Source organism: Helianthus annuus, chromosome 1 (assembly GCF_002127325.2).
Source record: "Helianthus annuus cultivar XRQ/B chromosome 1, HanXRQr2.0-SUNRISE, whole genome shotgun sequence".
NCBI classification, from domain to species: domain Eukaryota; kingdom Viridiplantae; phylum Streptophyta; class Magnoliopsida; order Asterales; family Asteraceae; genus Helianthus; species Helianthus annuus.
Window position 1 is genome coordinate 8,109,229 of NC_035433.2, and position 14,991 is coordinate 8,124,219.

The following is a 14,991-nucleotide window of genomic DNA, read 5'->3' on the forward strand; positions in this document are numbered from 1 at the left end:
TGGGTACCTATACCGAATTTCCTGAACCGAAAGATCATAAGTACCAGTTCGGTACTAACGTTTGGTGTTCCTGATACCGGTTCGCTATCGGTTTTTACCTTCATATACCAATATCGTAACTGGTATTTTCGGTACCAATACCGATTCGGTATCAGTTGGCACCGAGCTTATCCCAACCCCTGAAACTAAAAAAAAGTTGTACGATACCGTTGGTGTTCGTACGGTACCCGTGATCAGGGATGAGCAAATGGTACTGGGTAGAAGTACCAAATTTCTCAAACTAAAAGATTATCAAACTCAATCCGATACCGACTTTTGGCGTTTTATGTACCAGACTGGTGTTATTTTTACCTTCATGTACCGATGACGAACCGGTACTTTCGATACAAGTACCTGTTAACACCAAGGTTATCAGACTTAAAAAGTACAGGAGATAACAATTATTATAATATTAAGTTAACAAAACTATAAAAAAAACTATATACAATATTTTATTATATTTAGTTTACTGTTCATTTCATACTCTTAAGGTATGTTTGGCAAAAGTAGCTGTTGGCTGGAAGCTGTAGCTGGTAGCTAGAAGCTGTAGCTTGTTAGATATATTTGGTGTTTGGCAGAATAGCTGGAGTTTTTAATAAAATGTATAAAATAACCAAAATGGACATAACTAAAAATTTAAAAAGTTTGTGCATTAAAAATTTCATTATTTTTAGAGGTAAAAAAATCATGTTTTCCCTAAAAGCTTGTAGCTTCTTCTAAACGCTACTAGTAGGAGCGTTCAACAAAAAGATTCAAGCTCCTAAGGTTATACGTAGTGGGGCGCTTTGAAGGCCCATAGCGCCGTGATGGCGCCTTGCACACCAAAACGATGGGCGCTATGCCCAAAAAAAAAAGAACAGCGTGATGAATTTCGCGGCGCCATGTGTTGAGTATTTGATTTTTTTGACCGTTTAACAACGGTCATATTTAAAAAAAAAAATCAATTTTTTTAAATTTTCGCACTATAAATACCCTCCTACTCTTCCATTTTTTTTACAACTCAATACATTCCCACTCTCATTCTTTATATATTTTTAAAAAAGCTAGTCTCACCTTATTAAAAAAAAATGGGTTCCCCGTCGGAAGACTCTTTCACCGAAATTCACCGAAAATTTTTTTCGCCCGACGAAGACGCGGCCGAGGAAGAAGCGGTTACGAGTGCATGTACTTTTGTGATACAAGCATTTGAGCACATTCGGCCTACTCCCCCTCCACGACCCATCTTGCGACGCACCTATATCTTGCGAGATCGTGAAGCCGTGAACGAGCGTTTGATGAAAGACTATTTTGATGCGACACCGGTTCACGGACTGAATGTTTTTAGACGACGTTTTCGGATGAGCCAAAGGTTATTTTTGCGCATTAATAATGATTTGGAAAATAGGTATGATTTCTTTAAGCAAAGAATGGACGCGCGAGGATATCTAGGCTTCACCTCAATTCAAAAGGTCACATCCGCCTTACGCGTATTATCATACGGAAACACGTACGACATCAACGACGAGTATTTGAAGATGGCGGAGAAAACAACCCGAGATTGCTTGGAACATTTTTGCTATGGTAATTTTTATTGTCTTTTATTTATTTACTTTTATATATTTATTTTTTAGTAGCTTACTAGTAAAACTTTTGTATATTAAATTATATTTTAGGTATATGCCAGTTATATGGAAAACGTTATTTGAGAAACCCCACTTGGAACGACCTTCAAAAAATATATGAGGTGCATCTAGAAAAGCATGGAATACCCGGCATGATTGGTAGCTTGGATTGTCGTCAATGGCGTTGGTATAATTGTCCAACCGCATGGCGAGGTCAACATACACCGGGTGATCAAAAAGGGCCAACTTTGGTATTACAAGGTGTTGCGTCATACGACCTTTGGGTTTGGTCGGCCTTCTTTGGTGTAGCCGGGTGTTTTAACGATATTAATACGTTAGAGGCTTCACCATTAATAGAGGGCTACATTTCTGGAACTATACCAAAGGCCGGTTTTCATGCAAACGGGAACGATTACGAGCATGGCTACTACTTGGCCGATGGTATCTACCCGGAGTATTCGATTATTGTTAAAACGTTTTCTGAAACGTTCAATGAAAAAAGAAAGTATTTTAAAAAATTACAAGAGTCTTCGAGAAAGGATATCGAGAGGTGTTTTGGGGTTCTACAGCAACGATGACATTTTATCAGAAATCCTTGTCGCATGTGGCATAAGGATAGAATACGAATGACCATGTATGCTTGCATCATTTTGCATAATATGATCATTGAGGATGATGGAAGAGCGATATGCCAAAACTATATTCCCGAAGATTTAGTCGAAGGAACCCAAGCGACAATGGAAGAGAGACTCGTAAATGCTCAACTATTGCGATCTAGAGAAATACATAACACGTTGAAGGCGGATTTGGTTGAGCATGCTTGGGCGATTCGCCTAATTCGATTCAACAGTGATCACGACGAAGATTCCGAGGAAGAAGAGGTTGAGGAATTCGAAGACGAGAACTTTGAAGACGTAGGTTTGGATGCTGGAGAAAACGAAGAGGAAGAAGGAGAGAACGAAAATGAAACCGAAGAATAAATTTATTTTTTAGGTGTAATTTTTTTTTTGTTTAACTTTTTTTTTAATTTTAATGTATTGTTTTTTATTTAATGGAATGTTTTTTAATTTTATAAAACTTATAAATTATTTAAAAAATTGAAAATTAAATTAATTTAGTAATGATGACAAAGGGGCTTTATGACTACGGCCTCAAATTGCATAACGCCCCATAAAGCCCCTTGCTGACGTGTCATGCCACATGTCGCATAACGCCCCAAAGGGCTTTATGACTACACATGGCCTAACCTAAAAGATTCAAACTCCTTCAACCAAACAAGGTTTTATATTGAATATGAGTTTTTTCTTAAAAGCTTAAACCTAGAAACTGTTAAAAGCTTTATCCCAAACATAACCTTATTAATATATAGGAGAATGGCTAATTTTAAGTACATAATTATTTTCTTGTAAATAACTTTTAATATTACTTTGCTAGGGTGGAGATATAATAGGAAGTTTATTTGGCTAGGAAGGATAGGTAGTGATCTTGACCATCCATTAAGTTAATCAAGGGCTAAGATTAAATCAGGGAAATTGAAAGGAAGAAAATAGGCGCGTGGGTTTGTTCAAGGGCATTCTAGTCAATCCAAGCCAATAGTTTCTCTCTCCTCCAATTCCCCCCCATTTTTTAAACGTTAATAACTCTTTCATACGACATTATTTTTTTATAAAAATTGCACCAAAAAAACGAGCGTTTTTTTATCTTTAAAACGAGTATACTATTGCTATATTTAAAAAAAAATTTAAACCCAGTTGCGTAAAACGCAATAGAAAGACCACGTAAAACGCAATGAAAAAAAAACCCTAAAAAATGACATTTTTCTAAAACGCAATGCACCAAAACACAAAAGAAATGACTTACATGGATTGAAGCCGATTTCTTCATCAATTGACGAAATTTGAATGATAGAAACACTTATCAACACTCGAATCGAACGAATCCAGTGATTATCTCCAAAATCACTGGAAAAACGAGATTTTTTTTATGAAATTAAACTGTGTTTTCTTCAAAAAAAACTGAAGAACACGTTGATCGGGTTCTGAATCATTGATTTGTGATGAAAATCGCACTATAATGTAGTGATTATTGAGATAGAAAGTGAAGAAATAGTTGAAGATGGTGGGTTTTGAAAATGGTGGGTTTTTGAATTTACTGGGTTTTGAAAAAGGAAGAAGAAGAAGTTGGATTGACTAAAATACCCTTTCTCTTTATTTTAAAATTTGCCACATGTCATAATCCTATGGCTTCCTATCCTTCCTAGCGAAAATTAACTTCCTATTTGATCTTTTCCCTACTTTGCTAACCATAGTGCGATTCTTTAATTTTGATCATTGACGTCAGAATAATCATTCTAAAAAGCTCGCACTCATTTAACCTATTAAAAATATATTTTAGCATAATACGAAACATATAGAACCATAACATACAAGTTTTTTTTTTTTTATAACCATTAGAACCCCAAAACAATAACCCATATCGACTAACCAATAGGATTATGTAAAACGCAGCTTGCACCGCGTAATGACGGAGTTAAAAAGTAACATATAAGTTAACACCTCAATGTATGTTATTCAAACGTCTTTTACAATAACTTTATGAGGTTTTAATGCCAAATTGGCACATGGTAAACCTGAAAATGAAACAACCTCTATGCGGTTTTGATCATCACAAGTCCCGGCTCACTTTGAAGAGTTTCAACAACGGGTGTAGAAGCGGATCGGCTGGGAAGAGTCCCGTGAATGGCTCTAATTGTGTCGGGTGTAGTTCTGCAGCAGCCTCCAACAAGCGATGCACCCATCTCGCACCATGTGTTCACATATGAAACAAAATCCTCTTCTCCAACTCCAGTGTTTTGCTATATAACAAATATATTTAAAAAAACGTTAAATTCCAATTCATTCAAAAGAATAGCACGAGAGGTGACAATTTTGACCCGTTGTATATTTGATAAACAGTCAAACATATTGTTCAAAACTATATACAAAATTAATCGAGTAATATGTCATTTTCATCTCCAAAGGTTTGTTTTTAGCATCTGTATCCAAAAGATTTGAAATCTTGTCATTTTTGTCCGGCTCACTAACTCCATCCATTTTTCTCCGTTAATTCAGGGGTATTTCCGTCTTTTGTATTAATTTATAGGGCAATTCGATCTTTTTCACTATTTATTCAGGCATTCAAACTAGATAAAAGTTAAGTCCCCTGAGTTTAAGTTCACAAAAATAACAAAAATACCCTTGACTTAACAAAAAATCGATGGAGTTAACAAGTCGGGTGAGAATAGCAAGATTTCAAACCTATTGGATTCAGATGCGGAAAAACAAACCTTTGGATGAAAGTCGTAAAAATGGTCAAACGTCAGGGACGAAAATGGCATTTTACTCAAATTTATTTGACCGGATGGAAGAAGTGCTTACCACCCACTGTTTTAGTTGAGCATCATAGCTTTCACCACTGTTTGGATATATAAGAATTGGTTTATTTGTCACCTGCACATGACAGCAAATTAAAATTACTAACATATTAGATTAGATAAGTAATTATGTTATGTATATTGTATCCTATAAAAAAAAGGAAAAATAAAATAAGTAATTATGTTATGTATACTGTATCCTATAAAAAAAGGAAAAATAAAATAAAGCTAATAAAGCTAGAAGTAAAAGTGATACCTTTTTTATTGTGGAAATGAGACCACCAATGAATCTAGGAGGGGTACAGTTGATTCCTACAGCAACAACTTTCTTGCTTGAATCCGCAATTGCCGCACATTCGGCTAACGAATCACCGCTCACCACATTCACACCGTCTTTCGAGTTAAATGCAAACCATGCGGGAATATTTATGCCTTCTTCAAGAAGCTCAGAAAACGCCTACTCAAAAACCCAAACTTATATCGAAATGTAGCTTTTGAATGAATTATTATAAAAAAGCTAGAAAACTCATGTTAGACATAAAGTTCTGTGGAAGAATAAAGAGTAAAATGCCATTTTCGTCGTCCTTGAGGGTTGTCCAGTTTTGCGACTTTCGTCCAAAGGTTTGTTTTTTCGCATCTTGATCCAAAAGTTTTGAAATCTTGCCATTTCCATCCGGCTCGTTAACTCCATGTCTCCATCCATTTTTTTCCGTTAAGTCAGGGGTATTTCCGTCTTTTTTTTAAACTTAAAGATCAATTCTGTCCTTTGCACTTTATATAAAAAGACCGAATACCCCTGTAAAGACTAAATTGCCTATTAAGTTAACAAAAAAGACGGAAATACCGCTGACTTAACGGAGAAAAATAAATGGAGTTAACGAGCCGGATGACAATGGCAATATTTCAAACCTATCCAAATGCGGAAAAACAAACTTTTGGACGAAATTCGCGAAACTGGCCAAACCTCAGGGACGAAAATGGCATTTTACTCAACAATATTAGAATAAAATAGCAAAAAGTAAAAAAAGATAAAGATTCTGGCTGACCTGTGCTTCTAGCTTATTTGGTATAGTTTCGAATGCTATCAGATCAGCACCAGATTCAGCTAAAACTTGAACCCTTCTACGGTGAAAACTTTTCAAAAACTCCAAATTCATTGCATCACCATAGTCCCCACTATAACAAGACAGAAGATTTTATAAGCAACAGTAACAGTTAAAGTTTTTAACCGAACCATATAAATCTCAAACAGCCTGAACACCCCTATGGTATGAAGATACCTGTATTCAGAACCATCAGCAAGATAAGCCCCATAACTCCCTACAGATGCAGCAACTAAAACAGGACGTTTTTTGAAAATCCTACCATCACCGGTATAATCAACCGACGATTCACGACATCTTTGATGATACAAATCCCTTGCTTCACAAGCAATTTCTACACTTTTTCTGAGCATGGACTCACCGTCTTCTGAAGAATAGCCTTTAGCCTCAAACCCTTGAATTGTGGCCTGTTCAGTTATAGTACGTTAAGAGAGACAGACAGATACATGCTAAATAACATTGAAATACAGCTTACAATACCTGGTAAGATGCTGTGATTATTATATCCGCACCAGCTTCAAGATAATCAAGGTGTACCTGCAGTGTCAACGCAAATGAGTACCTATGCATATGTAATACGACTAATTGATTATTAAATCAGATTTCAGTATGCCACCTAGGGCTGTTCAAATAGCTTGTGTCTCAAATCCTGTTCGAAATCAGCTCGCTTACAAATGAGTCGACTCGGCTCGTTTACAAACCAAGCCGGCTCGGCTCGGCTCAAATTATTTTATTTTAGACTTGTTATATAGGGGAGAAATCTATGCAGAACATTAGAGTCATATCGCGAGAAAACTAACAAAAGGAAGCATTCATTTTTCTAATCTTTAAAAATTTTAAAACAAGAAAAAAATGGTTTTTTATGTGCATAACTTACACATCTGCATGTAAGAAGCATAAAATTTATAATAGTACAAACCACTAAACAAAAATAAATAAATATATTTAAATAAATAAGCAATTCAGATTCATTCCAGTCTCTGCTCATAAACAGTCCTACCAGTATCTGAACTAAAAGATCTATGCTAAGGTTAACAATTCTGCTTTTTAAATTTTATATCCTAAAAATATCAAAACAAACATGCAAAGTGTATGGCACTACTGTAATTTCACACAATCAACTCATCACAAACAAATTATCTCATCTACACACACTAAAATCATCCTTCATCCTTCATCCTTCAATCTTCAATCTTCATTACAAGACATAACACAACATAACAATTATAAAATCTAAACCAGAGAAATTATATCAAAACTTCATAACATATAAAATACCATATCTTAAAAGTTATAATCGCATACGCTTCATCAACAACTATTAACTCATTCTTCCTCACAATAAACGTAACAAAAACCTAATAACATTACGCACGAAATGCATAATAATTATAATCTCTAAACAGAGAAATTACATCAAAACATCATACTATATAAAATACCATATCTTAAAAGTTATAAACGCATACGCTTCAGCAACTATTAACTCTTTCTTCCTCACAACAAACGTAACAAAAACCTAATAACATTACACACGAAATACATAATAATTATAATCTCTAAACAGAGAAATTGCATCAAAACATCATACTATATAAAATACCATATCTTAAAAGTTATAAACTCATACGATTCATCAACTGTTAACTCATTCTTCATCCGTCACAATTCTCAAATATTCTCACAACAAACGTAACAAAAACCTAATAACATTACGCATGAAATTAAAACTACTTTAACGACGGTTACTATTAATATTATTATAATTTATAATTATTATTATTATTATTATACCTGTCGAATAAGATGAGGAGAAGTGAGGAGGCATTTAGCGCTCCAGAGAGGATCGTTGAGGTCGGCGCCGTAGCGTTCGAGCTCCGTCGCAAGGCCGCCGTCGATGAGCGCAACGCCGCCGGAGTTGCGGAGGAAATCGGACATCAATGTGTCTACGTCGGCGTGGCTCATTGCGATTGTTAGGGCGGAAATGGAGTCTCCGGCGAACGGCGGCGGCGATGTTTGTTGTACGGAGAGGGATGAATGAGAAGTGTTTAGAGTCCAGGTTCAATATATAGAAAGGGGCCGGGAATTGGTGTGGAATTTGAAACTTATGTTGAGTTTTTACCCCCTTTAGTTTGAGTGTTTTCTATGAATAGTCCCTGGGTGTTACAAATTACCAATTTTTGTGATTTGTTACTTTACATAGAGGATTTGAAATCGGACTTGGTTTTAGACTGAAGGGTGTGGGGATCATGAATGAAACATGATTCGTTACGTAGGAACATGACCTTGTTCGTATTTATTTGTTAAGGAAGTACATGTGTTTCGAAAGGTTCATAAACAAAAATAAAATTTGTGAAGGCGGTGAAAGCAGTAGTGCTGGAACATCTATTCGTCAATGTGAATAATGAGAGGAAATAGGGATCAATGCATAAATAAGGTAGGAATGAAGTTTCCTATTTTAATTGTTAGGGTAATGAATAAATAAATTTAAAGAATATATAAAGTTTAGTTAATATAAGTAAATGTACATAACATTTTAATGAACACCATAAACAAACGAACATGAATGAACGTTCACGAAGACAACTGAATGAACGAGATGAGTGTTCATGTTCATTCATTTACTTAATAGAACGAAATGTATTGTTCATGTCCATTCGTTTATTAAACTAACGAACACGAACTTCTCATAGAACATTTCATGAGATGTTCGTTGAACATTCGTTCATATATAACCTTACTTGTTGCGTTATGTGTGATGGGGTGACGCCCCACACCACCTCACCTGTTTAACAAGTTAAACACAAACTCATTTGCATTAAAGGAGGTGTCAAGGGGTGGGTTACTTTCTTAATGCTTGTAAACACAAAAGGTGGGGTGGATCCACTACCCTTCCCCAATCACATGAGCATACACACATTTTTTTGTTTTTTTTTCTTTTATTTAATTGTTTAGCTAATACCACATTAGGGATGAGTATTTGGTATCGGGTACCGACATTGAACCGAACCGATATATTCGGCACCGGTACCCATTTTCTCCATTTTTCGGTACCGATACGATACCGATAATTACGGATAAAATATCGGTACCGTACCAGTGTATTCAATACCGGTACCGATATTTTCGGTACCGAACGAATACCATGCCCATCCCTATACCACATCGTGCTTTTTAAAGCCCATTAACTATAATTTAAAAAACCAAACGACGCTATAACTTAGTTAAAGTATATAAAATTAAAATAGTATATAAAAAAGCAATAAACGTCTGTTTGGTATGAAGTGATGGAATGAACGAGATAATGAAATAGACAAAGGAATGAAAACCAATACCATGTGAGAATGGAATGAATCATTACCTTGTGCTGTTTGGTGGGCAGGAAAAAACGAAGGAATAAAATCGGCGAGGGGTGTTTGCGGTGGCGGGTGGTGGCGCCGACAACGATGGGTGGTGGCGGCACTGGGGTGCAGTGGTTGGTGATGGTGGTGGTAGCCGGTGTAGCGGTGGTCGGGGTGGCATTGGCGCCGGTGGTCAGTGACGGGTAGCGGGGGTGATGGCGATGGTCGGTTGTAGAGGGTGGTAGCGGCGGTGGCGGGTGGTGACGACGACAGGTGGCGGTGGGCAGTGCCGGTGGTCAGCTGCGGAGGGTGGCGGTGTTGGTGATGAAGAGTGAGAGGGGAAATGGAATGATAAAAAACAAGGGGATGGAATGAATTTGAGAGAATGATACCTTATGGAATGAGCGCTTCCATTATTTTGACCAAACAAACACATTTAATTTCATTTACTCACAATAGTCTATTCTATTCCGACTCACATTCTTACATACCACTATCTAATAGATGAATGACTAATCACCAACCCCATTAAATATATTCACCACTCATTTTCCAAATAGCCTTAACTAAATATCTTATATAACCAAACACTTAAATCTGCCTAACCTACCATCTCTAGTGCATAGAGTATACACACCTATAATGCATATGGAACACACTAGTAGAATCGTTTTATTTTCCACGTTATTGTTAATTTCTTATAACTTATTATTGAAACCTCAATTTCTAATTAGGCGCAATTAGTTCCACTTCATAGTTTATTCTTTAAGGAATTGAATTAATGATAAAATTCAGCTAAGGTTAGTTTTTACTTTTATTGTTTTGATATATATATATATATATATATATATATATATATATAAACTATAAAGGGAAAGTCATAAAATGTAATAAATAACGAAAAGAAATAATACAAACAAACACATATCACACCCTATGGTTGGGGAGGATAGACAAAACATGAAAACACACAATGCCCATCTATCAAGCTAAATGTAAACCAAACACTAGACACAACTAAATGATGCCAACAAATCAAGCACTACAAACAAAATCTCCAAAGATTGTGTACCAAAAAAACCGAATTGTGCCATTTTCCTCATATAGTACACCCTCTTCATCCGGACACACACCTTGTGGAGGCAACTTTTGGTTGGTTTTGGTGCTAACACAAACTCGTTTCGGTTCAGTCAATGACAAGACCAAGTTTGATTATGTCATAATCAATATTTATTATTTGAATTGCTAATAAGAAGACAATGATACCTTGCCGGGTGTACTTATATGTAAAAAGCTATATTGACTGTCTCTATTTTTTAAACTTGTACAAATGGTTGTAGATATATGGCATAAGGTCTTCCTCTTTTACCATTTCTCTTTTTGTTTATTCGTGTATTCATATTTAAAATTAGTAAATAAACCTCCCCCCCCCCCCACCCCACCCACTAGGGGTTACATACTTTATCTTTACCAGGTCTCTCTAATTTCTTTCTAACTTGAGATATCCTTCATTTAGTATCCTTTTACCATTCCATGTCGACATCCAATGCCCTAACACCACTTCAAACCATACCACCACACTAGCCACTACCTTCTATAATCCAACTTGTCCCGTTACTTCTTACTAATCTTCCTTTCTTCCTCCTTTGATGCAAATTGATAATGTCGAACAAACGACTAGTCAAAGCAAAATAAGCGGTGGAGGATGAAAACGTCGCTATGTTCCCGTGTTTAATAAAGGAAAGAAAATAAAAGAAAAGAAGAGAAAATGAATTGAGCAGAGAAAAGAAAATGAGTAGAAAGGGAAATTTTAATTTAACTACTCTATTCCCGAGTTCGAAGGAAATAAAAAGATAAGTAAGGATTTTATGTATTAAAAAACATTTTTCTTCCAAATCTTTCATTATTGTAAACATGTTTGTTAAGAAGATATGTAAAACATCCTCTAATGGTCAGAAATCAATTGGTTCATCTGGAAGTATAAGTGTTGCGGATGACTTTTTAGTCAAGCATCCGTTTTCCAATTTCCGTGATATTACGCTCTTGGAAAACGTATGTGTCTAATTTTTAATATTTTAAATAAATACATTAAACAAAATTGTTTCACTAATTTATATTTACAATCTCTATTTTCCGACATTTAATTTCAGCCTTGTGAGGTCATAGTTCTTGGTACGGTCATGGGTGTGGATGATAAAGATGACTGGTACTACCTTGGATGTGAAGAGTGCAATCGGAAGGTGGAGACAACTTTAGTCATTGAGGAGGCTGAAGACGGTGCTGAGGAACCGAAGTTTAAACAGGTTTTGATTTGCTCATATCCTGAATGTCCTAAAGAGGTTGTCAGTGCAACACCAATGTAAGTTAATTATATTTTTTGTTATTTTATAATCGTTATGCTTATGTTATTCTACTTTACACATGTAAATTGTATTTATTTTGTGAAATACTTTTTGTGCATTTAGTTTTAGGATTCTGATCAGAGTACAAGATTTTAAAGCTATTGTCTCTTTGACTTTGTTTGACCGTGAAGTGTAACACCCATCTCGATTTATTTATTATTTTCTCATAAAATACACACTTTTAAAACCAAAATGCATAATTATCGAAACTTAGTTGATAAAACTAAGGTTACACGATTAAGGTGTTCTAATATAATCAACTAAGTTGTTTAAAACATTCAACATTAAGTAGTGTTTACAAAACAAACATCGTCTAAAACATGATTAGATTAACGCGGAAGCTTCAAAATTAGTATTCGGTTCTTGGATTCTTGCTTGATCGCCATCCGGGATAAGACCAATATCACCTAATGTCAAAACCACGTTAAATGTTAGTTTTGACAATGTTAAAACACATATAAACAAGTTCTGGTATCAAACAATGAAATCGAAACAAAAATTCTGATCTTTAGGTCTGTCGCGCCCCGCGACAGATCCTTCCATAGCCTACGCGGCCCGCGACAGACGTCGCGTTACGCGACAATGTATCAGGTTTGGTGTCGTGTAACGCGACACCTTGTTTTCGACAGTCTGTTGCTTGGTTTGTGCTGCAGATTCCCAGCTCTTATGTTTAACAAAATTCTAACTTCAAACATTCATAACTTTTATTCTACATGTCCATTTTAGGTGATTCTTTTTCCTACGCGTCCGTAATTTAAATACCAACGCATTTATTATAATCAATTAATCAAAAGTTGAGTCTACGGACTGAAAGTCTATGAATCCCTTTTCTATTTATTCGTCCCGCATAACTTTGCACTAATTCTACTACTAATATTAATGTAACAACGCCAAGGCGTATTTACCCAACATCCGGGGCTTACGATCACTGGCGTTTCATTACCAAATCTATGGTTTCACGCTCTTGTGATCCATCGTCGCCAAATGCTATTCAAACACATTTTTTTACTACTTACTAAACAATTATTTGACTCGTTTGGCTCATTTATGAAATTCTCCATTTCTAATGACTACCAAACATTTCATATTCAAGTTTTTGACTCGTTTAACTAATAGTGATCTACGTCACTTTTACTAACACTACCATTTCTAATAAACACAATTCCAAGTATCCATAATTATTCAAATACATAATGTAACGGGATAAAGGTTACATACTTGCATAATTCATCGTCTTTGATTTCTAACCATGATTACCCATTCCCGGGCTTGTCCATCTCAGCGTATCACTTCCATTCCATGGTTTACGCTTTAATAATTCACAATCATCAAGTGACATTCAAGTCACTTCGAAACTACCTTTTTAAATCGTTGTTTGACCCGATTGGTTGTCTAATGGAATCCACCATCTTAATGACAACCAAACATACTTTAACAAATCTTTTGACCCGTTTTGATTAACTAGTGAACTTCATCACTTCTACAATAAACTACAATCTTTCATATTGCTAATTTCAAGATATTAACTACAATAAAATCAAAGTATAATGTAACGAAACCAAGGTTACGTACCTTCAAAGCACTCCCTTCAAGCGCATATCACCACCGGCTTGTCCGCTTGACGTCCCGGTTTCCTTGCCTATAGAGTTCATTCACAATTTATTTATAACTCCTTTCTTAACATATATCGCATAGTTTGCCGAAACTTTACAAATATGTGTTTTAGCTCTAATTTCAGTTTTAAGCCTTCTTTGAGGCATTTTTACAAACACCTTAAAGGCACAAATTCCTCACAATTCATTATCAAGTTCATAATTTGCTATATAGCCAAGATTAACATCAATCGGACAATTTCAAATCAATTTTAACATCAACCAACTAGAAATTACTTCATAAAAATCAGATTACACTAGAACAACTGCCAAAATCCTAGTGTTTGTCAAGTTCCCACAAAAACCACTAATCACCTTCATTGGTGTTTATGGAATTTACAAGAACTAAGCATAATTTCAACATATAATTGTCTAGGGTTCACTCCTAGACACAATATTATTCCTATATCATTCATATATCATTCATGCAACAACAAATTTCGAATTCTCTAAGTTCACCCAGAAATTCAAGCAGAGATTTCTTATAAAATTCACATACCTTATGATCCCCTTATCGTGGAGATCACCAATCTAAGCTCGAATTTCGTTTTGGAACTGATTTGTGCCTTCAATTTGTGAGTTTTGTATGATCTAGGGTTTGATGGAGGTTCTTGGTCGCCCCCTGTATTCTATTCGATCTAGACACACACTCAATGTGTGTGTTTGGTGTTTTTATTTTGTTTTTAATAAGTTAAGTTTCAAACTTAACACCTTTAGTCCCCCATCTATTATCAGGTTTTTATCTTAGATGTTTTAACTCACTAGCATGTCACTACAAGGCTTTTCCTCTAACTGGGTTATTCTGTTCCTAGTTAATTCATTTTGTTTATTTACCAATATTGTATTTATAATAACAAATTTATATTTTCGGGGTGTTACATGAAGCCAGAAAAATGTTGGTAATGACTGCTATTCAGTTGCTTGCGAAGTTAAAAGTTGAACAGGTAACGTATTTCACATCAGTCTTTTTTTAAATTGATATATAAGGTACATATTAGTAATGTCTAAATCTGATTAAAGCTTTGAATGATAAAGCATTTAATTCACGTATATTAGGCATCTTTGGAAGAGAAAACCATTCCCTATCAGTTTAAAGCTTTGAATGATAAAAAGTATGCTTTCAAGATTCAAGTTGGTCAATTCAATATTGATAACCATACTGATGGTTATGTTGTTCATAAGTTGGTGAATGATCTAGCAATCATTGAATCTTTGGAGAGCCGAATTCCAGCTGATCAAGTTAAGTCATACAAACCTTTTAATTGAAGACATGTTAGGAAATTTATTATTTTTGTTGTGTGTAGCCTTATTATTTTATGAATTGCAGGGTGTGGACGAGCCGGCTGCTCATGTTTCACTTAGTGATTTATCAACTCAGAATCCTTTTGCTCTAAAGCTATGAATTTTAACTTAATGTTACAAAATTCCAAATGGACTAAAC

The 14,991-nt window shown here is 35.3% G+C and overlaps 1 protein-coding gene and 1 long non-coding RNA gene across 2 annotated transcripts; both read right to left on the bottom strand.

The window, feature by feature from the left end:
• Window positions 1-4,058: 4,058 nt before the first annotated feature.
• LOC110872038 (homocysteine S-methyltransferase 2) lies at window positions 4,059-8,218 on the bottom strand. The gene is made up of 7 exons (XM_022120796.2): window positions 7,950-8,218; window positions 6,636-6,692; window positions 6,333-6,562; window positions 6,099-6,228; window positions 5,309-5,509; window positions 5,057-5,128; window positions 4,059-4,494 (listed from the first exon to the last, which is right to left on the bottom strand). Exons 1-7 carry the CDS (start codon window positions 8,118-8,120, stop codon window positions 4,288-4,290), a joined length of 1,068 nt encoding a protein of 355 aa, XP_021976488.1. The 5' UTR covers window positions 8,121-8,218; the 3' UTR covers window positions 4,059-4,287.
• Window positions 8,219-12,145: 3,927 nt separating this feature from the next.
• LOC110870817 lies at window positions 12,146-14,185 on the bottom strand. Its single transcript, XR_002553261.1, has 3 exons — window positions 14,050-14,185; window positions 13,471-13,537; window positions 12,146-12,305 (listed from the first exon to the last, which is right to left on the bottom strand). It is a non-coding gene; the product is annotated as an uncharacterized LOC110870817 (long non-coding RNA).
• Between the last annotated feature and the right edge of the window lie 806 nt (window positions 14,186-14,991).

What these genes read in the sequence shown, in the direction of transcription:
- LOC110872038 (XM_022120796.2), bottom strand. Translation starts at nt 8,120, where the DNA reads ATGAGCCACGCCGACGTAGACACATTGATGTCCGATTTCCTCCGCAAC. An exon ending in GCTGATGGTTCTGAATACAG is followed by an intron (nt 6,229 to 6,332) that starts GTATCTTCATAC and finishes GTCTTGTTATAG; the next exon opens with TGGGGACTATGGTGATGCAA. An exon ending in TCATTTCCACAATAAAAAAG is followed by an intron (nt 5,129 to 5,308) that starts GTATCACTTTTA and finishes TGTCATGTGCAG; the next exon opens with GTGACAAATAAACCAATTCT.